Genomic DNA, 15,810 nt, shown 5'->3' on the forward strand with positions numbered 1-15,810 from the left:
CGACACTTGTTTGTGCCAATCAGCTTTACTAGCTTAATGCTGCCTGTCGTGTTGGCATACCAAAGTAGCTTCTCATTTAGAGCACGCGATGAAGCTTGCAAATTGACTTTGTTGCTTTTTCTTTTTTGTTAGTTTGTGATCTGATTTTTGATCACGTCTAACCTTCTTGAGTAATCACCGGAAAAAGGACAGAATTTTCGCGAAGCTCGTGGCAGCTATTGCCTTATTTGCAGAAATGTCAAAAACAGCTGAGTTGACTGCGTTCGCAACATGTAGTTCAAGGTTGTTGCATTAGCTTTAACATGTTTGCAGCCAGTGTTAGCAGAAAGGTCGTTGAAATAAACAGGGTGACCGCAACAACGTATCTCTAAATTTTTGACCTTTGGTGTAGTAGGCTATCACCAAATCACGGCGGCCGAGGAACAAAACTGTAATCTAACATTTCTTTGTTGTTATAGTACTTACCAAAATTGTCCAAAATTTACATTACTTGGTCAAATTACTTACCAATGTGTTCATTTACAAAATCCATTTTACAATAGCAGAAGAATTTAGAACATATGTACGTGGCAAGAAATATCAATAGATTGCCTTAGCGAACTTACAGCCAAATTCGTCTATGTTTTCATGTTTTTCGCATACTTTATATAGTCAAGAGCGTTGTACTTCCATCTAAGAAACATATTCGCATGATATACCTAAAAAGGAAAGCAACAAATGCACAAGAGCCTAAAATTTTTTGATGGTGCATAATCAATGAAAGAAAAATCAAATCAACTACAAAGTATGCAAAATCTGCTATTAAGTGCTATTTGTTCTATGTCGTATGTTAAGAAACCATATAGACTATTTCCGAATTTCTGATTAAGCAATCAACTACTTGAATAATTAGAAGGGACTACTATTTTTATTGACCCGGTTAACGCCTTTTTTTGAATCCATTTCCTATTTCATTTTTATAAATACAGTAAAGAAGTAAAATAACATTAATATAAAGTTGTTATTCGCAAAGATATTGGCTATTATATTCGCTATAGTGCCCTTTAAAAATGTTTTACATCTATCTATATCTATCTATCTATATAAATCTTATAAATAATAGTTTAAAAAAACTAAAAAAACACACTGTTATAGCTAACCGAACTAAAAAATAGAAAATAATTTTCAATTAAAAAGAGTTTATATAACAGTAGTAGAAGGTCAAACAATCATTTATAGTTAATCACCTCAAAATAAAATTATAATAAAATTTAAGTTATTAACAGAATAATTTAATTCAGAGTAAAAAGCGTGGGGTGCATTTGACTACATTTCATATCTTTCCTCTCAGATAGTTGCCAATAGAATGACTGTAACATTCAATATCAAGCACCCCACGCTTTTTACTGTGAATTAAATTATTCTGTTAATAACTTCAATTTTATTATAATTTTATTTTGAAGTGATTAACTATAAATGATTGTTTGACCTTCTACTACTGTTTTATAAACTCTTTTTAATTGAAAATTATTTTCTATTTTTTAGTTCGGTTAGCCATAAAAGTGTGTTTTTTTTAACTATTATTTATTTTAAATTTTTTAGTTGAAGTAATTTTAAAAGTTTTAGTCGAGAGTGATGAAACCTCGAAATGCCAGCGGTCCATGGATGAATCCAACCCCACGGCACCGAAAAGGGCCAAGACGCAGGGGGCTGGACGCGGTCTTTCGCTGAAATTGCCAAGGGTCGGCAGATCATTGGCATTATAGACGAGAGCAGCGAAGATGGCGGGATCCAAAAACAACAGTGGAAGAGATCGAGGCCGCGCTCGCTACAGTGGCCGTTAAGATTAAGAAAGACAACCCTGGTCCACCGCCATCTTACACGGATGCAGGGTGGTTCCAGGGCAATGTCAAGCTAATTGCCTGTGACGACGCCAGGTCGGTAAACCTCTATAGGGCCGCCGTCGCGCTGATAGGGGTGGTATATCCGGGTGCGCGCCTCAAGGTAGTGGAGGCGCGTGATATCCCCTCACGACCAAGGGCTAGAGCCTGGATTCCAATGACGCCAACGGACCCAGCTGACATCCTGGAGCTACTCTAGGAGTACAACCCGCCACCCGTTTGGAAGCCAACCCGGATAAAACCGAGCTTGTCCTCTTCACGAGGAGGTACAAAGTACCAAATCTTACACCGCCAAGAATTGGGGGTACGTTCTTAGCGTTTAGCGATCAAGTCAATTATTTGGGAGTCATTCTGGATAGGAAGCTATTATGGAGTGACCATATAGTGGAGCGATTCAAGAAGGCAGCAGCAGAGCTGTTCACCTGCAAGAGGCAATTGGCACCTCCTGGGGATTTTCCCCGAAGGTGACCTACTGGATTTACAAAGCCATTGTGCGCCCGATTCTTCTTTACGGGTCTTTGGTCTGGAGGCCTGTACTAGCTAAAAGAACCTATCTTAAAATGCTTCAAAAGGTGCAACGGAGTTAGGAGCTCTGCATTACCGGGGCTCTCGGCTCCACTCCAGATTCCGTTACATCCATACATGCATACATAGATACATAGATAGATACAGGCCAAGCTAATAAAAGCGTGTTAAAAAGGGCTCTTTCGTAGATGTGCCATGCATTCCCTTCTATCGTTAATAAAGGAATGCGTTCTTCACATTATGTGCAAGGTTTCAAATCTATGGCCATTTGACCTTATGTCCGTTAACCTTATGTCACCCCACCATCACATTATTGCATTGTCATTGAGCCTTGATACGTGTGCAAAGTTTCAATCAAACTTATGGCCATTCAAAGGTGTAATAAGGCCAATTGACCTTATGGCCGTTGACCTTATGTCACCACACCATCACATTAATGCATTGTCATCGAGCCCTGAAACGTGTGCAAAGTTTCAATCAAACTTATGGCCATTCAAAGTGGTAATAACGCCAATTGACCTTATGGCCGTTGACCTTATGTCACCACACCATCACATTATTTCATTGTCTTCGAGCCTTGATACGTGTGCAAAGTTTCAATCAAACTTATGGCCATTCAAATTTATAATAAGGCAAATTGACCTTATGGCCGTTGACCTTATGTCACCACACCATCACATTAATGCATTGTCATCGAGCCTTGATACGAGTGCAAAGTTTCAATTAAACTTATGGCCATTCAAAGTGGTAATAAAGCCAATTGGCCTAATGGCCGTTGACCTTATGTCACCGCACCATCACATTAATGCATTGTCATCGAGCCTTGATACGTGTGCAAAGTTGCAATCAAACTTATGGCCATTCAAAGTGATAATAAGGCCAATTGACCTTATGGCCGTTGACCTTATGTCACCACACCACCACATTAATGCATTGTCATTAGTCCTTGATACGTATGCAAAGTTTCAAATTAATCAGACTTCTAGAAACCGGTGAAAATTAAGCTCAAAGATTCCGTTACATACAGGCCAAGCTATTAAAAGCGTGTTAATAAAATAAAGTCGCTAAATGCCATATATGCACATAACTTCACACAGAATGCTCCGATTTTAAAACGGGTTTTTGCATTTGAAAGCTTAGCTACGTGAGATGGTACAGTTAATATAATTTGAAGGTATATATTATAGGGGCGTAACAAATTGCCAAAATGTAGTAAAAAATCATAAAATTATTGTTTACACAGCTATAACTCATAAACGGATGGATGGATTTAAAAAATTCTTCTTTTCAGTGAAACTTTGAAATATTTACCTCCGATCTGCATCAAAAAAAAAATACTTGATTCCTTTCTTATATCAGCCAAATTGTTTAAACAAAAGTAACATTTTTATCAAAAAATGCGTATGTGTGTTTGTTCGCTGTGAACTGTCCGCTTTTGAGTGAGACTTGATGCGACACATACATACGTACATATATAGCATTCGCTGCGTTATTTAACTTCGGGCGTAGGTTTATAGGTATGTATGGATGTACATCACTACATAGTATAAAACAAAGTCGCTTTTTCTGTCCCTATGTCCCTTTGAATGCTTAAACCTTTAAAAATACGCAACAAGTTTTGATGCGCTTTTTTTTTAAAGAAAAAGAGTGATTGAAGAGGAAGTAACGGATGAACATATTTGGCTGAAAATTGATGGAGGGGTAGCTTAGAACCAGTAGACAGACATAGGCTAATTTTTATCCCGTTCTCGATAGGGTCTTGAGATCAAAACGTGAACCGGGTAATCCTGGGATATGTTTGTACAATATGGGTATCGAATAAGTACTTTGATACGGGGTATTTTTCGTACCCGCGGGTAACTAGGGTCTCGAGATATAAGCGAAAACGTGGACGCGGGTACCCCTAGAATGTGTTTATAGAATATGGATAACGAATGAAAGTTGTTGATGAGTGCTTTAGTACAGGATAGTTTTCATACCTTTTGGTGACCAGGGTCTCGAGATTGAGGCCAAAACGTGGACCCGGGTACCCCTAGAAAGTGTTTATACAATATGGATAACAAATGAAAGCTGTTGATGAGTGCTTTAGTACAGGGTAGTTTTCATACCTATTTGTGAAGGGTCTCGAGATATAGGCCAAAACGTGCATCAGGGTAACACTAGGATGTGTTTTTACATTATGGGTATCAAATTGAAGCTGTTGATGAGTGCTTTAGTTCAGAGTAATTTTTATACCTCTGGGTGACTAGGGTCTCAAGATATGGGCAAAACCTGGACCCGGATACCCCTAGAATGTGTGTGTAATATGGATATCAAATGAAATTTGTTGCTGAGAGCTTTAAAGTAATTTTCATTGTGATATTCGATTAAGTTGCATTAACCTGGCAAAACTAATAAATAAGCATGCGAAGCCGAAATAAAGACATGAATTATAACTATTTACATACGTCCTATTCGATTTGCATGGCAATAAGGGATGAAGAAGAATGGGAAAAACTTTAGAGAAGAGAAAAGAGAGAAGGAGAAGGAGACTGAGAAAGAGATAGAGTGAGACGAAAATAGAGATAGATGTAGCGAAAATACGGAGGGAGGAGTGAATAAAAGGATTAAGAAAAAGTGAGGTCGGGGGGGCAGAACTAGACGGAAAAAGCTTATTAAAATGTATGGAGATAGACCAAATTTAGGACAGAACAACGTCTGACGGGTCTGCTAGTATGTATATAAAAATGAACTTGGACCTTAATCGATTTAGTTTTTTTTCCCAGGCCCCCTGCAACAAGGGGAATCAGCCGTGTTTGTGTTGACAACTTACGCCATTTTGGATTTATAATCAACAGTTGAACAATTTATTTTGTAAGAAGTGGGCAGTACCACGCCCCTTTTGAACAATTAATTTACTTGTTCGCTATTTCAACCTACTCATTAGGATTGAGTGCCACGAAACCGACATACCAAATTTCAATAAGATTTCTAGTACTTTGTCTAGAACGAATTTTTTTTATTTTGCCGAAAAAAATTTTTTAATTTTTGTTACGTTTTTTGTGCAATTAAGAATCACGTACTCAAATACATGACTATGCCATGTAGTTTTAAGAGCAATTAACTAAAAATCGGTTGGTCCCTGCAAAATTGTTGCTAAACATAAAATTTGAAAAAAAAAAAAAAATTGTTTGTAGAATGAGTGAAAACTCTCACGTTTAACAATAAATAAAATTTTTCCAAATTTGGGCATTTGAAAGTGGACAGACAGCTGAATAATGCTGGAAGGCTTTTAAATAACCGTAAAATTCTACGGGAAAGGGAGGTAGAAACGGACCTACAGAACATGAAATCAGCGGAAAAAATCCATTGCATAAGCGAAGCTGCGGAGAATTTGGGGAAAGACAAACAGCTCGATGACTCTGCGGGTCATACACATAAACCTCGTCTACAGTAAAGTGGGGTCGAGCGATCTCATTCTGACTCTTGAGGAGGGTTAGTTTGATATGGCGCTGATACAGGAGCCATGGGTCTCATTTGGAGAAATGTTTTCTGGGCTAAGCGCGCGTGGATTCAGCGTTTACTACGCAAAGACGGAAAGAAGGATTAGAGCTGCAGTCATGGTAAGGAAACTATACTCGTGAACCGTGGTCACAATAGAGGTGGAAAAGAACCGTCCCTTATCCTTGCATCCTTCTACATGGCCCATAACGCTGGGCCCACCAGAGGAGTTCAAAATGTTGGTTGATCAAGAAGGTTTGTTTTATACTACAAGTAGTCTACAGGTGGCCAACAGGGGTAGTGTTCCTACATTCGCTAGTCAGGCTATGGATGGAAAGTCCTTGAAAGGCCATCCTTCCCAGACATGCTAATATCTGCATCAGCAACCCCCCAAAGAGGATAGACAATGGTACAAATTTCAGAAATAGGTAGCAGGACAACTCAGCAGGTCAAAGAGGGTTACATGGAGGGTTTCTGTGTGGAAATAAAATACTCCAGCGAAAAGGCGAGACTGAGGAAAGTCCTATCTAAGGGATACACAGTCCAGGGACAGATAAAAAACGACGACGAGGTCAAACAGTAGTGAAGAGTCCCTTGAGGCGCTACTTAAAACACACTTCCCAGATGATGCGGAATACAACATCTACAATCCAAATATGGGACGAGCAATAGCAGGGTCTAGATGGGATTTCCCCTGCTAAGTTGCAGATGGCGGGTGGAATGATGGCTTAGAATAATCTTTGAGCGTTGCACACAACTGATCCACGATTCGCAATCTTAAAGAACGGCTCGAGTAGTCTACATTCCGAATGCGGGAAGAACCAGTCATCTGTACGCGAAGTCTACAGGCCTATTAGTTAGACATCTTTTCTGCTCAAAATCCTAGAGAGATTCATATTTGTATATATTAAATCAAACATGAATGAAGCATTATACTTGCCAGCACAACATGCTTAAACCAAAGGTCAGGCCACAAAATCTGCAAACAGAGCTGGTCATCAACCAATTGCTCTATTTCTAGAACAAATGTACGAATATGTTTAAAGATATTTGTCTGATTGAAAAACATTATACTTATAGCAGGACATTAGAGCGAAAGTAGATCTTGTATGGGATTAAACTCGTTTTCGCAGCTCCAAATAAGAAACTAGACATTTTTCAAATACTACGAAAATGAGGTATTCTTGTTTTTTGAATGTGGTTTGAGAAAAAGTAGTTAAAAGAGGTTAACAGGATGAGTAAATACATAAGGATAGTATGAAGAGTAGTTGTAAAAGTTAGACTTGGATAAGAGCAAGCGCAGGAAGAGTTACGGAAGAACGAAAGGGATGGGGAAGTTGAATGGGCAGATTAGGGTAAACTAGAATATGCAAAGGGGAGAAAGAATAAGAAAGGAAGAAAAAAAAATAAAGTTCTGATAAGCCACATATTTCTCTTTTGCCATCAATGAATTTCTATAAGTTCTGAATTTTTGTTTAGTTGTGGACAATGGGATACTCTGAAGATCCAGTTACGTTGACCAAAACTTTTCCATTACGAGTCAGGAAAAAGAAATAACACCCTCCCACAAAACGAAATACAGAGCACAGGCATTAATGTAGAAATTTTGTATAACACTGAAAAAATAAATGCTGCAGATATGTCAAGAAGCAACACAGTATTGTCAAATGCGACTCCCTTTTGTAATAATGACTTCACCTGTCTGGTTTATTGCATCATGAACGAAAAAAAAATTCTTTTCATAAATATTTGCTAACCGGTATTTGAATTATGTATATTTTACTAGGCTAAGGCGGCTTAATTCTTCTTTGAAAATTGGTTATTATAAAAACAACATATCTCCACTTTTTGCCCTTCGTCTCGCCAAACTCCTGGGCATCTTCAGGGGCTTCCGTAACAACAACAACAAAAACGATGTATATTTGAACGATTTTCCGTCATCCCTTGTCAAATTTGGTTTCGAGACAAACCGGTTTCGGCGTTGTGCCATCATCAGTGTCGATTTTCGTTCTGATCTGTTGTTACCATTTGTCTTATATTTAGAAGGACGCATTCAGAACAAAAAAGAAATAATGGAAAGGAAAATAATAATACCTGGACGACAATGAAATATACTGGAAAATCAATATATAAATTGGCAAACTTTTTTTAAAATACAACATTAACACAGCGTTCAAAACATCGAACTATCTAGGGCGAAAACTAAGAACTAACACCGGCAAACGTCCTTGAATTTATTATTAGTAATGACCTAAGCATATACAACGTTGATACGTGTGCAAAATTTCAATCAAACTTATGGCCATTCAAATTGATAATAAGGCCAATTGACCTTATGGCCGTTGACCTTATGTCACCGCACCATCACATTAATGCATTGTCATCGAGCCTTGATACGTGTGCAAAGTTGCAATCAAACTTATGGCCATTCAAATTGATAATAAGGCCAATTGACCTTATGGCCGTTGACCTTATGTCACCGCACCATCACATTAATGCATTGTCATCGAGCCTTGATACGTGTGCAAAGTTGCAATCAAACCTATGGCCATTCAAAGTGATAATAAGGCCAATTGACCTTATGGCCGTTGACCTTATGTCACCACACCACCACATTAATGGTCCTTGATACGTATGCATAGTTTCAAATTAATCAGACTTCTAGAAACCGGTGAAAATTAAGCTCAAAGATTCCGTTACATACATAGGTCAAGCTATTAAAAGCGTGTTAATAAAATAAAGTCGCTAAATGCCATATATGCACATAACTTCACACAGAATGCTCCGGTTTTAAAACGGGTTTTTGCATTTGAAAGCTTAGCTACGTGAGATGGTACAGTTAATATAATTTGAAGGTATATATTATAGGGGCGTAACAAATTGCCAAAATGTAGTAAAAAATCATAAAATTATTGTTTACACAGCTATAACTCATAAACGGATGTATGGATTTAAAAAATTCTTCTTTTCAGTGAAACTTTGTAATATTTACCTCCTATCTGCATCAAAAAAAATACTTGATTCCTTTCTTATATCACCGAAATTGTTTAAACAAAAGTAACATTTTTATCAAAAAATGCGTATGTGTGTTTGTTCGCTGGAACTGCCCGCGCTAATTGCTTTTGAGTGAGGCTTGATGCGACACATACATACGTACATATATAGCATTCGCTGCGTTATTTAGCTTCGGGCGTAGGTTTATAGGTATGTATGGATGTACATCACTACATAGTATGAAACAAAGTCGCTTTTTCTGTCCCTATGTCCCTTTGAATCCTTAAACCTTTAAAAATACGCAACAAGTTTTGATGCGCTTTTTTTAATAGATAAAGAGTGATTGAAGAGGAAGTAACGGATGAACATATTTGGCTGAAAATTGGTGGAGGGGTAGCTTAGAACCAGTAGACAGACATAAGCTAATTTGTATCCCGTTCTCGATAGGGTCTTGAGATCAAAACGTGGACCTGGGTAATCCTGGGATATGTTTGTACAATATGGGTATCGAATAAGTACTTTGATACGGGGTATTTTTCGTACCCGTCTTGAGATCAAAACGTGGACTTGGGTAATCCTGGGATATGTTTGTACAATATGGGTATCGAATAAGTACTTTGATACGGGGTATTTTTCGTACCCGCGGGTAACTAGGGTCTCGAGATATAAGCGAAAACGTGGACGCGGGTACCCCTAGAATGTGTTTATAGAATATGGATAACGAATGAAAGCTGTTGATGAGTGCTTTAGTACAGGGAAGTTTTCATCCCTATTGGTGACCAGGGTCTCGAGATTGAGGCCAAAACGTGGACCCGGGTACCCCTAGAAAGTGTTTATACAATATGGATAACAAATGAAAGCTGTTGATGAGTGCTTTAGTACAGGGTAGTTTTCATACCTATTTGTGAAGGGTCTCGAGATATAGGCCAAAACGTGCATCAGGGTAACACTAGGATGTGTTTTTACATTATGGGTATCAAATTGAAGCTGTTGATGAGTGCTTTAGTTCAGAGTAATTTTTATACCTCTGGGTGACTAGGGTCTCAAGATATGGGCAAAACCTGGACCCGGATACCCCTAGAATGTGTGTGTAATATGGATATCAAATGAAATTTGTTGCTGAGAGCTTTAAAGTAATTTTCATTGTGATATTCGATTAAGTTGCATTAACCTGGCAAAACTAATAAATAAGCATGCGAAGCCGAAATAAAGACATGAATTATAACTATTTACATACGTCCTATTCGATTTGCATGGCAATAAGGGATGAAGAAGAATGGGAAAAACTTTAGAGAAGAGAAAAGAGAGAAGGAGAAGGAGACTGAGAAAGAGATAGAGTGAGACGAAAATAGAGATAGATGTAGCGAAAATACGGAGGGAGGAGTGAATAAAAGGATTAAGAAAAAGTGAGGTCGGGGGGCAGAACTAGACGGTAAAAGCTTATTAAAATGTATGGAGATAGACCAAATTTAGGGCAGAACAACGTCTGAGTATGTATATAAAAATGAAGTTGGACCTTAATCGATTTAGTTTTTTTTCCCAGGCCCCCTGCAACAAGGGGAATCAGCCGTGTTTGTGTTGACAACTTACGCCATTTTGGATTTATAATCAATAGTTGAAAAATTTATTTTGTAAGAAGTGGGCAGTACCACGCCCCTTTTGAACAATTAATTTACTGTTCGCTATTTCAACCTACTCATTAGGATTGAGTGCCACGAAACCCACATACCAAATGTCAATAAGATTTCTAGTACTTTGTCTAGAACGAATTTTTTTTTATTTTGCCGAAAAAAAATTTTTAAATTTTTAAATTTTTTTACGTTTTTTTTTTGCAATTAAGAATCACGTGCTCAAATACATGAATACGCATGTAGTTTTAAGAGCAATTAACTAAAAATCGGTTGGTCCCTGCAAAATTGTTGCTAAACATAAAATTTGAAAAAAAAAAAATTGTAGAATGAGTGAAAACTCTCACGTTTAACAATAAATAAAATTTTTCCAAATTTGGGCATTTGAAAGTGGACAGACAGCTGAATAATGCTGGAAGGCTTTTAAATAACCGTAAAATTCTACGGGAAAGGGAGGTAGAAACGGACCTACAGAACATGAAATCAGCGGAAAAAATCCATTGCATAAGCGAAGCTGCGGAGAATTTGGGGAAAGACAAACAGCTCGATAACTCTGCGAGTCTTACACATAAACCTCGTCTACAGTAAAGTGGGGTCGAGCGATCTCATTCTGACTCTTGAGGAGGGTTAGTTTGATATGGCGCTGATACAGGAGCCATGGGTCTCATTTGGAGAAATGTTTTCTGGGCTTAGCGCGCGTGGATTCAGCTTTTACTACGCAAAGACGGAAAGAAGGATTAGGGCTGCAGTCATGGTAAGGAAACTATACTCGTGAACCGTGGTCACAATAGAGGTGGAAAAGAACCGTCCCTTATCCTTGCATCCTTCTACATAGCCCATAACGCTGGGCCCACCAGAGGAGTTCAAAATGTTGGTTGATCAAGAAGGTTTGTTTTATACTATAAGTAGTATACAGGTGGCCAACAGGGGTAGTGTTCCTACATTCGCAAGTCAGGCTATGGATGGAAAGTCCTTGAAAGGCCATCCTTCTCAGACATGCTAATATCTGCATCAGCAACCCCCCAAAGAGGATAGACAATGGTACAAATTTCAGAAATATGTAGCAGGACAACTCAGCAGGTCAAAGGGGGTTACATGGAGGGTTTCTGTGTGGAGATAAAATACTCCAGCGAAACGGCGAGACTGAGGAAAGTCCTATCTAAGGGATACACAGTCCAGGGACAGATAAAAAACGACGACGGGGTCAAACAGTAGTGAAGAGTCCCTTGAGGCGCTACTTAAAACACACTTCCCAGATGATGCGGAATACAACATCTACAATCCAAATATGGGGCGAGCAATAGCAGGGTCTAGATGGGATTTCCCCTAAGTTGCAGATGGCGGGTGGAACGATGGCTTAGAATAATCTTTGAGCGTTTCACACAACTGATCCACGATTCGCAATCTTAAAGAACGGCTCGAGTAATCTACATTCCGAATGCGGGAAGAACCAGTCATCTGTACCCGATGTCTACAGGCCTATTAGTTAGACATCTTTTCTGCTCAAAATCCTAGAGAGATTCATATTTGTATATATTAAATCAAACATGAATGAAGCATTATACTTGCCAGCACAACATGCTTAAACCAAAGGCCAGGCCACAAAATCTGCAAACAGAGCTGGTCATCAACCAATTGCTCTATTTCTAGAACAAATGTACGAATATGTTTAAAGATATTTGTCTGATTGAAAAACATTATACTTATAGCAGGACATTAGAGCGAAAGTAGATCTTGTATGGGATTAAACTCGTTTTCGCAGCTCCAAATAAGAAACTAGACATTTTTCAAATACTACGAAAATGAGGTATTCTTGTTTTTTGAATGTGGTTTGAGAAAAAGTAGTTAAAAGAGGTTAACAGGATGAGTAAATACATAAGGATAGTATGAAGAGTAGTTGCAAAAGTTAGACTTGGATAAGAGCAAGCGCAGGAAGAGTTACGGAAGAACGAAAGGGATGGGGAAGTTGAATGGGCAGATTAGGGTAAACTAGAATATGCAAAGGGGAGAAAGAATAAGAAAGGAAGAAAAGGGTTAGCCAGAGGAGAGGCAGGTGGATAGACAGAGAAAGTCGGAGCTGTGTCTGTCGGGTTTTATCATACGGCGATTTCTTGTTTGTCTAAACGTTTCCAGCGTCAGGGTCAGCCAGAGCTGTTAAAAATAAAGTTCTGATAAGCCACATATTTCTCTTTTGCCATCAATGAATTTCCATAAGTTCTGAATTTTTGTTTAGTTGTGGACAATGGGATACTCTGAAGATCCAGTTACGTTGACCAAAACTTTTCCATTACGAGTCAGGAAAAAGAAATAACACCCTCCCACAAAACGAAATACAGAGCACAGGCATTAATGTAGAAATTTTTTATAACACTGTAAAAATAAATGCTGCAGATATGTCAAGAAGCAACACAGTATTGTCAAATGCGACTCCCTTTTGTAATAATGACTTCGCCTGTCTGGTTTAATGCATCATGAACGAAAAAAAATTTCTTTTCATAAATATTTGCTAACCGGTATTTGAGTTATGTATATTTTACTAGGCTAAGGCGGCTTAATTCTTCTTTGAAAATTGGTTATTATAAAAACAACATATCTCCACTTTTTGCCCTTCGTCTCGCCAAACTCCTGGGCATCTTCAGGGGCTTCCGTAACAACAACAACAAAAACGATGTATATTTGAACGATTTTCCGTCATCCTTTGTCAAATTTGGTTACGAGACAAACCGGTTTCGGCGTTGTGCCATTATCAGTGTCGATTTTCGTTCTGATCTGTTGTTGCCATTTGTCTTATATTTAGAAGGACGCATGCAGAACAAAAAAGAAATAATGGAAAGGAAAATAATAATACCTGGACGACTATGAAATATACTGGAAAATCAATATATAAATTGGCAAACTTTTTTTTTAAAATACAACATTAACACAGCGTTCAAAACATCGAACTATCTAGGGCGAAAACTAAGAACTAACACCGGCAAACGTTCTTGAATTTATTATTAGTAATGACCTAAGCATATACAACGTTGGGAATTCACCAACCTTCATCACTAGGTCTAGAGAAGAAGTCCTTGGCATAACCCTGGGTAACGATCTGGCTGATGAGCTGGTCTCTGGAGGGGGGGTTTCCTCTGAACCCTCAATGTCGGACCATCTTATTATCCAGTTCGTCATCGGGGCTTTACCCAAAGAAGGACCACCAAGGCGAAACCCCAGGAACACGAACTGGGACACGTTCAGGAATATAATACAGGGAAATCTTTCTATTATAGATAGTAGGAACAGAGGAACAAGTTATATGGAATTAGAGACCAGAGTTAATAACTTCAACCGTGTCATTATTGAAGCGTTTAACTCTAGCTGTCGAGAATCCAAGGGTCCAGGAAATAAAACCCCCTGGTGGTCGAGGAAACTCTCGGAAATGAGGAAAACCGTGCGCAAACTCTTCAACCAAGCGAGGCGCACGGGAAACTGGGAGCAATACACAGCGAATCTAACAACATATAACAAAGAGATTAGAAAAGCTAAAAGAGAGAGCTTCAGAAAATTTTGCGAGGGTATTTCGGAGGTTCCAGAGGCGGCAAGGCTTCACAAAGCCCTAGCCAAGGACCAAAGGGAGACACGACTATCGATTCAGCTCCCTGATGGAACCTACTCAAGGACTGAGGAAGAAAGAGCACGTGCCCTGCTTGCAGCGCATTTCCCGGACGCATCCTCGGATACCTCAACAGAGGAGGCGCGAGAAGAGAGACCGACACCCACAGATTGGAACCTCGCCAAAGAACTCTTCAACGTTGGCACAGTTAAGTGGGCAGTAGAGTCTTTCCAGAGCTACAAATCTCCGGGAGTGGATGGTATATATCCAGCCTTTCTGCAGCAGGGCGAGGAATTGATCCCACACCTGGTCAGGATTATGAGGGATAGCCTCGCACTGGCATACATCCCAACGGTGTGGAGAAGAGCAAAAGTGGTCTTTATACCTAAGTCGGCTAAAAAGGACTACTCCAGTCCTAAGTCCTTTAGGCCTATAAGCCTGACATCCTTTGCTCTCAAGGCAATGGAGAAGATTGTAGACCACGAGATTAGATCAAAGGCTTTCAATAGAGTGCCACTACATAAAGATCAGCATGCATACAGAACAGGCAGGTCGACAGAAACTGTACTGTATCAGCTGTCCACAGAAATCCAAAGTGCGTTCGAGTGCGGGGAGATAACTCTATGCACAATTTTGGACATAGAGGGGTCTTTCGTCAACACGACACACGAACGTGTGAATCGGGTACTCGAGAGAAGAGAGATACAACGTCCAATCCGTATGTGGATAAACGCCTTATTGTGTACGAGGATTGCCGAAACCTCAAGTAGGGACGGTACAGTAGAAATTAAAACAATGAAAGGATGTCCACAAGGGCGTCCTGTCACCCCTGCTGTGGAGCCTGGTAGTAGATGGACTTCTACAGTGGCTCTCAGACAACAGAATCCGATGTCAGGGATACGCGGATGATATTGTTATCATTGTAAAGGGCAAATTTGAGAGCACCCTTTGCGACATAATGCAAAGGGCATTGAGGTTAACGAAAGAATGGTGTACTGAGGTAGGGCTAAGCATCAACCCTAACAAGACACCCATTGTGCCCTCCACTAGGAAAAGAGACGAAGACTTAGGATCCTAGGATCATCCAAACTAGAAAATAGTCACATACACTCTCTGAAGCCGAGAACCATTCTGGATTTTCTGAGAGAACTCGGCTTGGATGAAGTGTTGTAAAGAGAATGAGGGCACAATAGACCAATAGGTCGCAGTGCTTAACCTCACAACATCTATCTACCTATCTATCTATCTAACACCGGCAAAGGACCATCCACATCAATAAATGCAGAAGAAAAATTTTGCTAGCTGATCACGTTCTAGGCGTCGTTGTAGTAAATATAAACACACCTCGAAAATTTTTTACCGCATTATCGATGTCACAACAAACCCGCATTCAATCATCTAAATACCAACTGGGTTTTATAGCCGTTAAAACTTATTTTATAGATTCCGGTTCTGAATTTCACAAGGAGCTTTACACGTGCTATGAGCCCGAAGAAACAGCAAATAGGGAAGATGCAATACACGACAGCGATTCAGCTGGTGAAGATGATAACAAACATCCCAATGACATAGCTCGTAGCATTCAGAAAAAATTAACAGGCTTAGCTGCTGACTGCGTGATTGAGCAATTCAACCACGAAGATTCCACGCATGAGGTATGTATGACGGCACTAGTTTCAACTTAATTTGCTAAAAAAAAATTTAATTTTTT

The 15,810-nt window shown here is 39.2% G+C and overlaps 1 protein-coding gene across 3 annotated transcripts in view; it reads left to right on the forward strand.

The window, feature by feature from the left end:
• Positions 1 to 15,810, forward strand: part of LOC137237158 (dachshund homolog dac-1-like) — an 88,007-nt gene that overhangs the window by 72,051 nt on the left and 146 nt on the right. For 2 of the 3 annotated variants that reach the window (XR_010948850.1, XR_010948849.1), the window contains exon 4: positions 15,543 to 15,656. Coding sequence is in view for 1 of the 3 variants with exons in the window: in XM_067760474.1 (XP_067616575.1) it covers positions 15,543 to 15,754 (212 nt within the window). In the remaining 2 variants the exon portion in view is untranslated. Of the gene's footprint in view, positions 1 to 15,542; positions 15,755 to 15,810 lie in introns of those variants that run through there. The other variant, XM_067760474.1, reaches the window with a different exon arrangement.

This window comes from Eurosta solidaginis, chromosome 1, assembly GCF_040869045.1.
Source record: "Eurosta solidaginis isolate ZX-2024a chromosome 1, ASM4086904v1, whole genome shotgun sequence".
Lineage (NCBI taxonomy): Eukaryota > Metazoa > Arthropoda > Insecta > Diptera > Tephritidae > Eurosta > Eurosta solidaginis.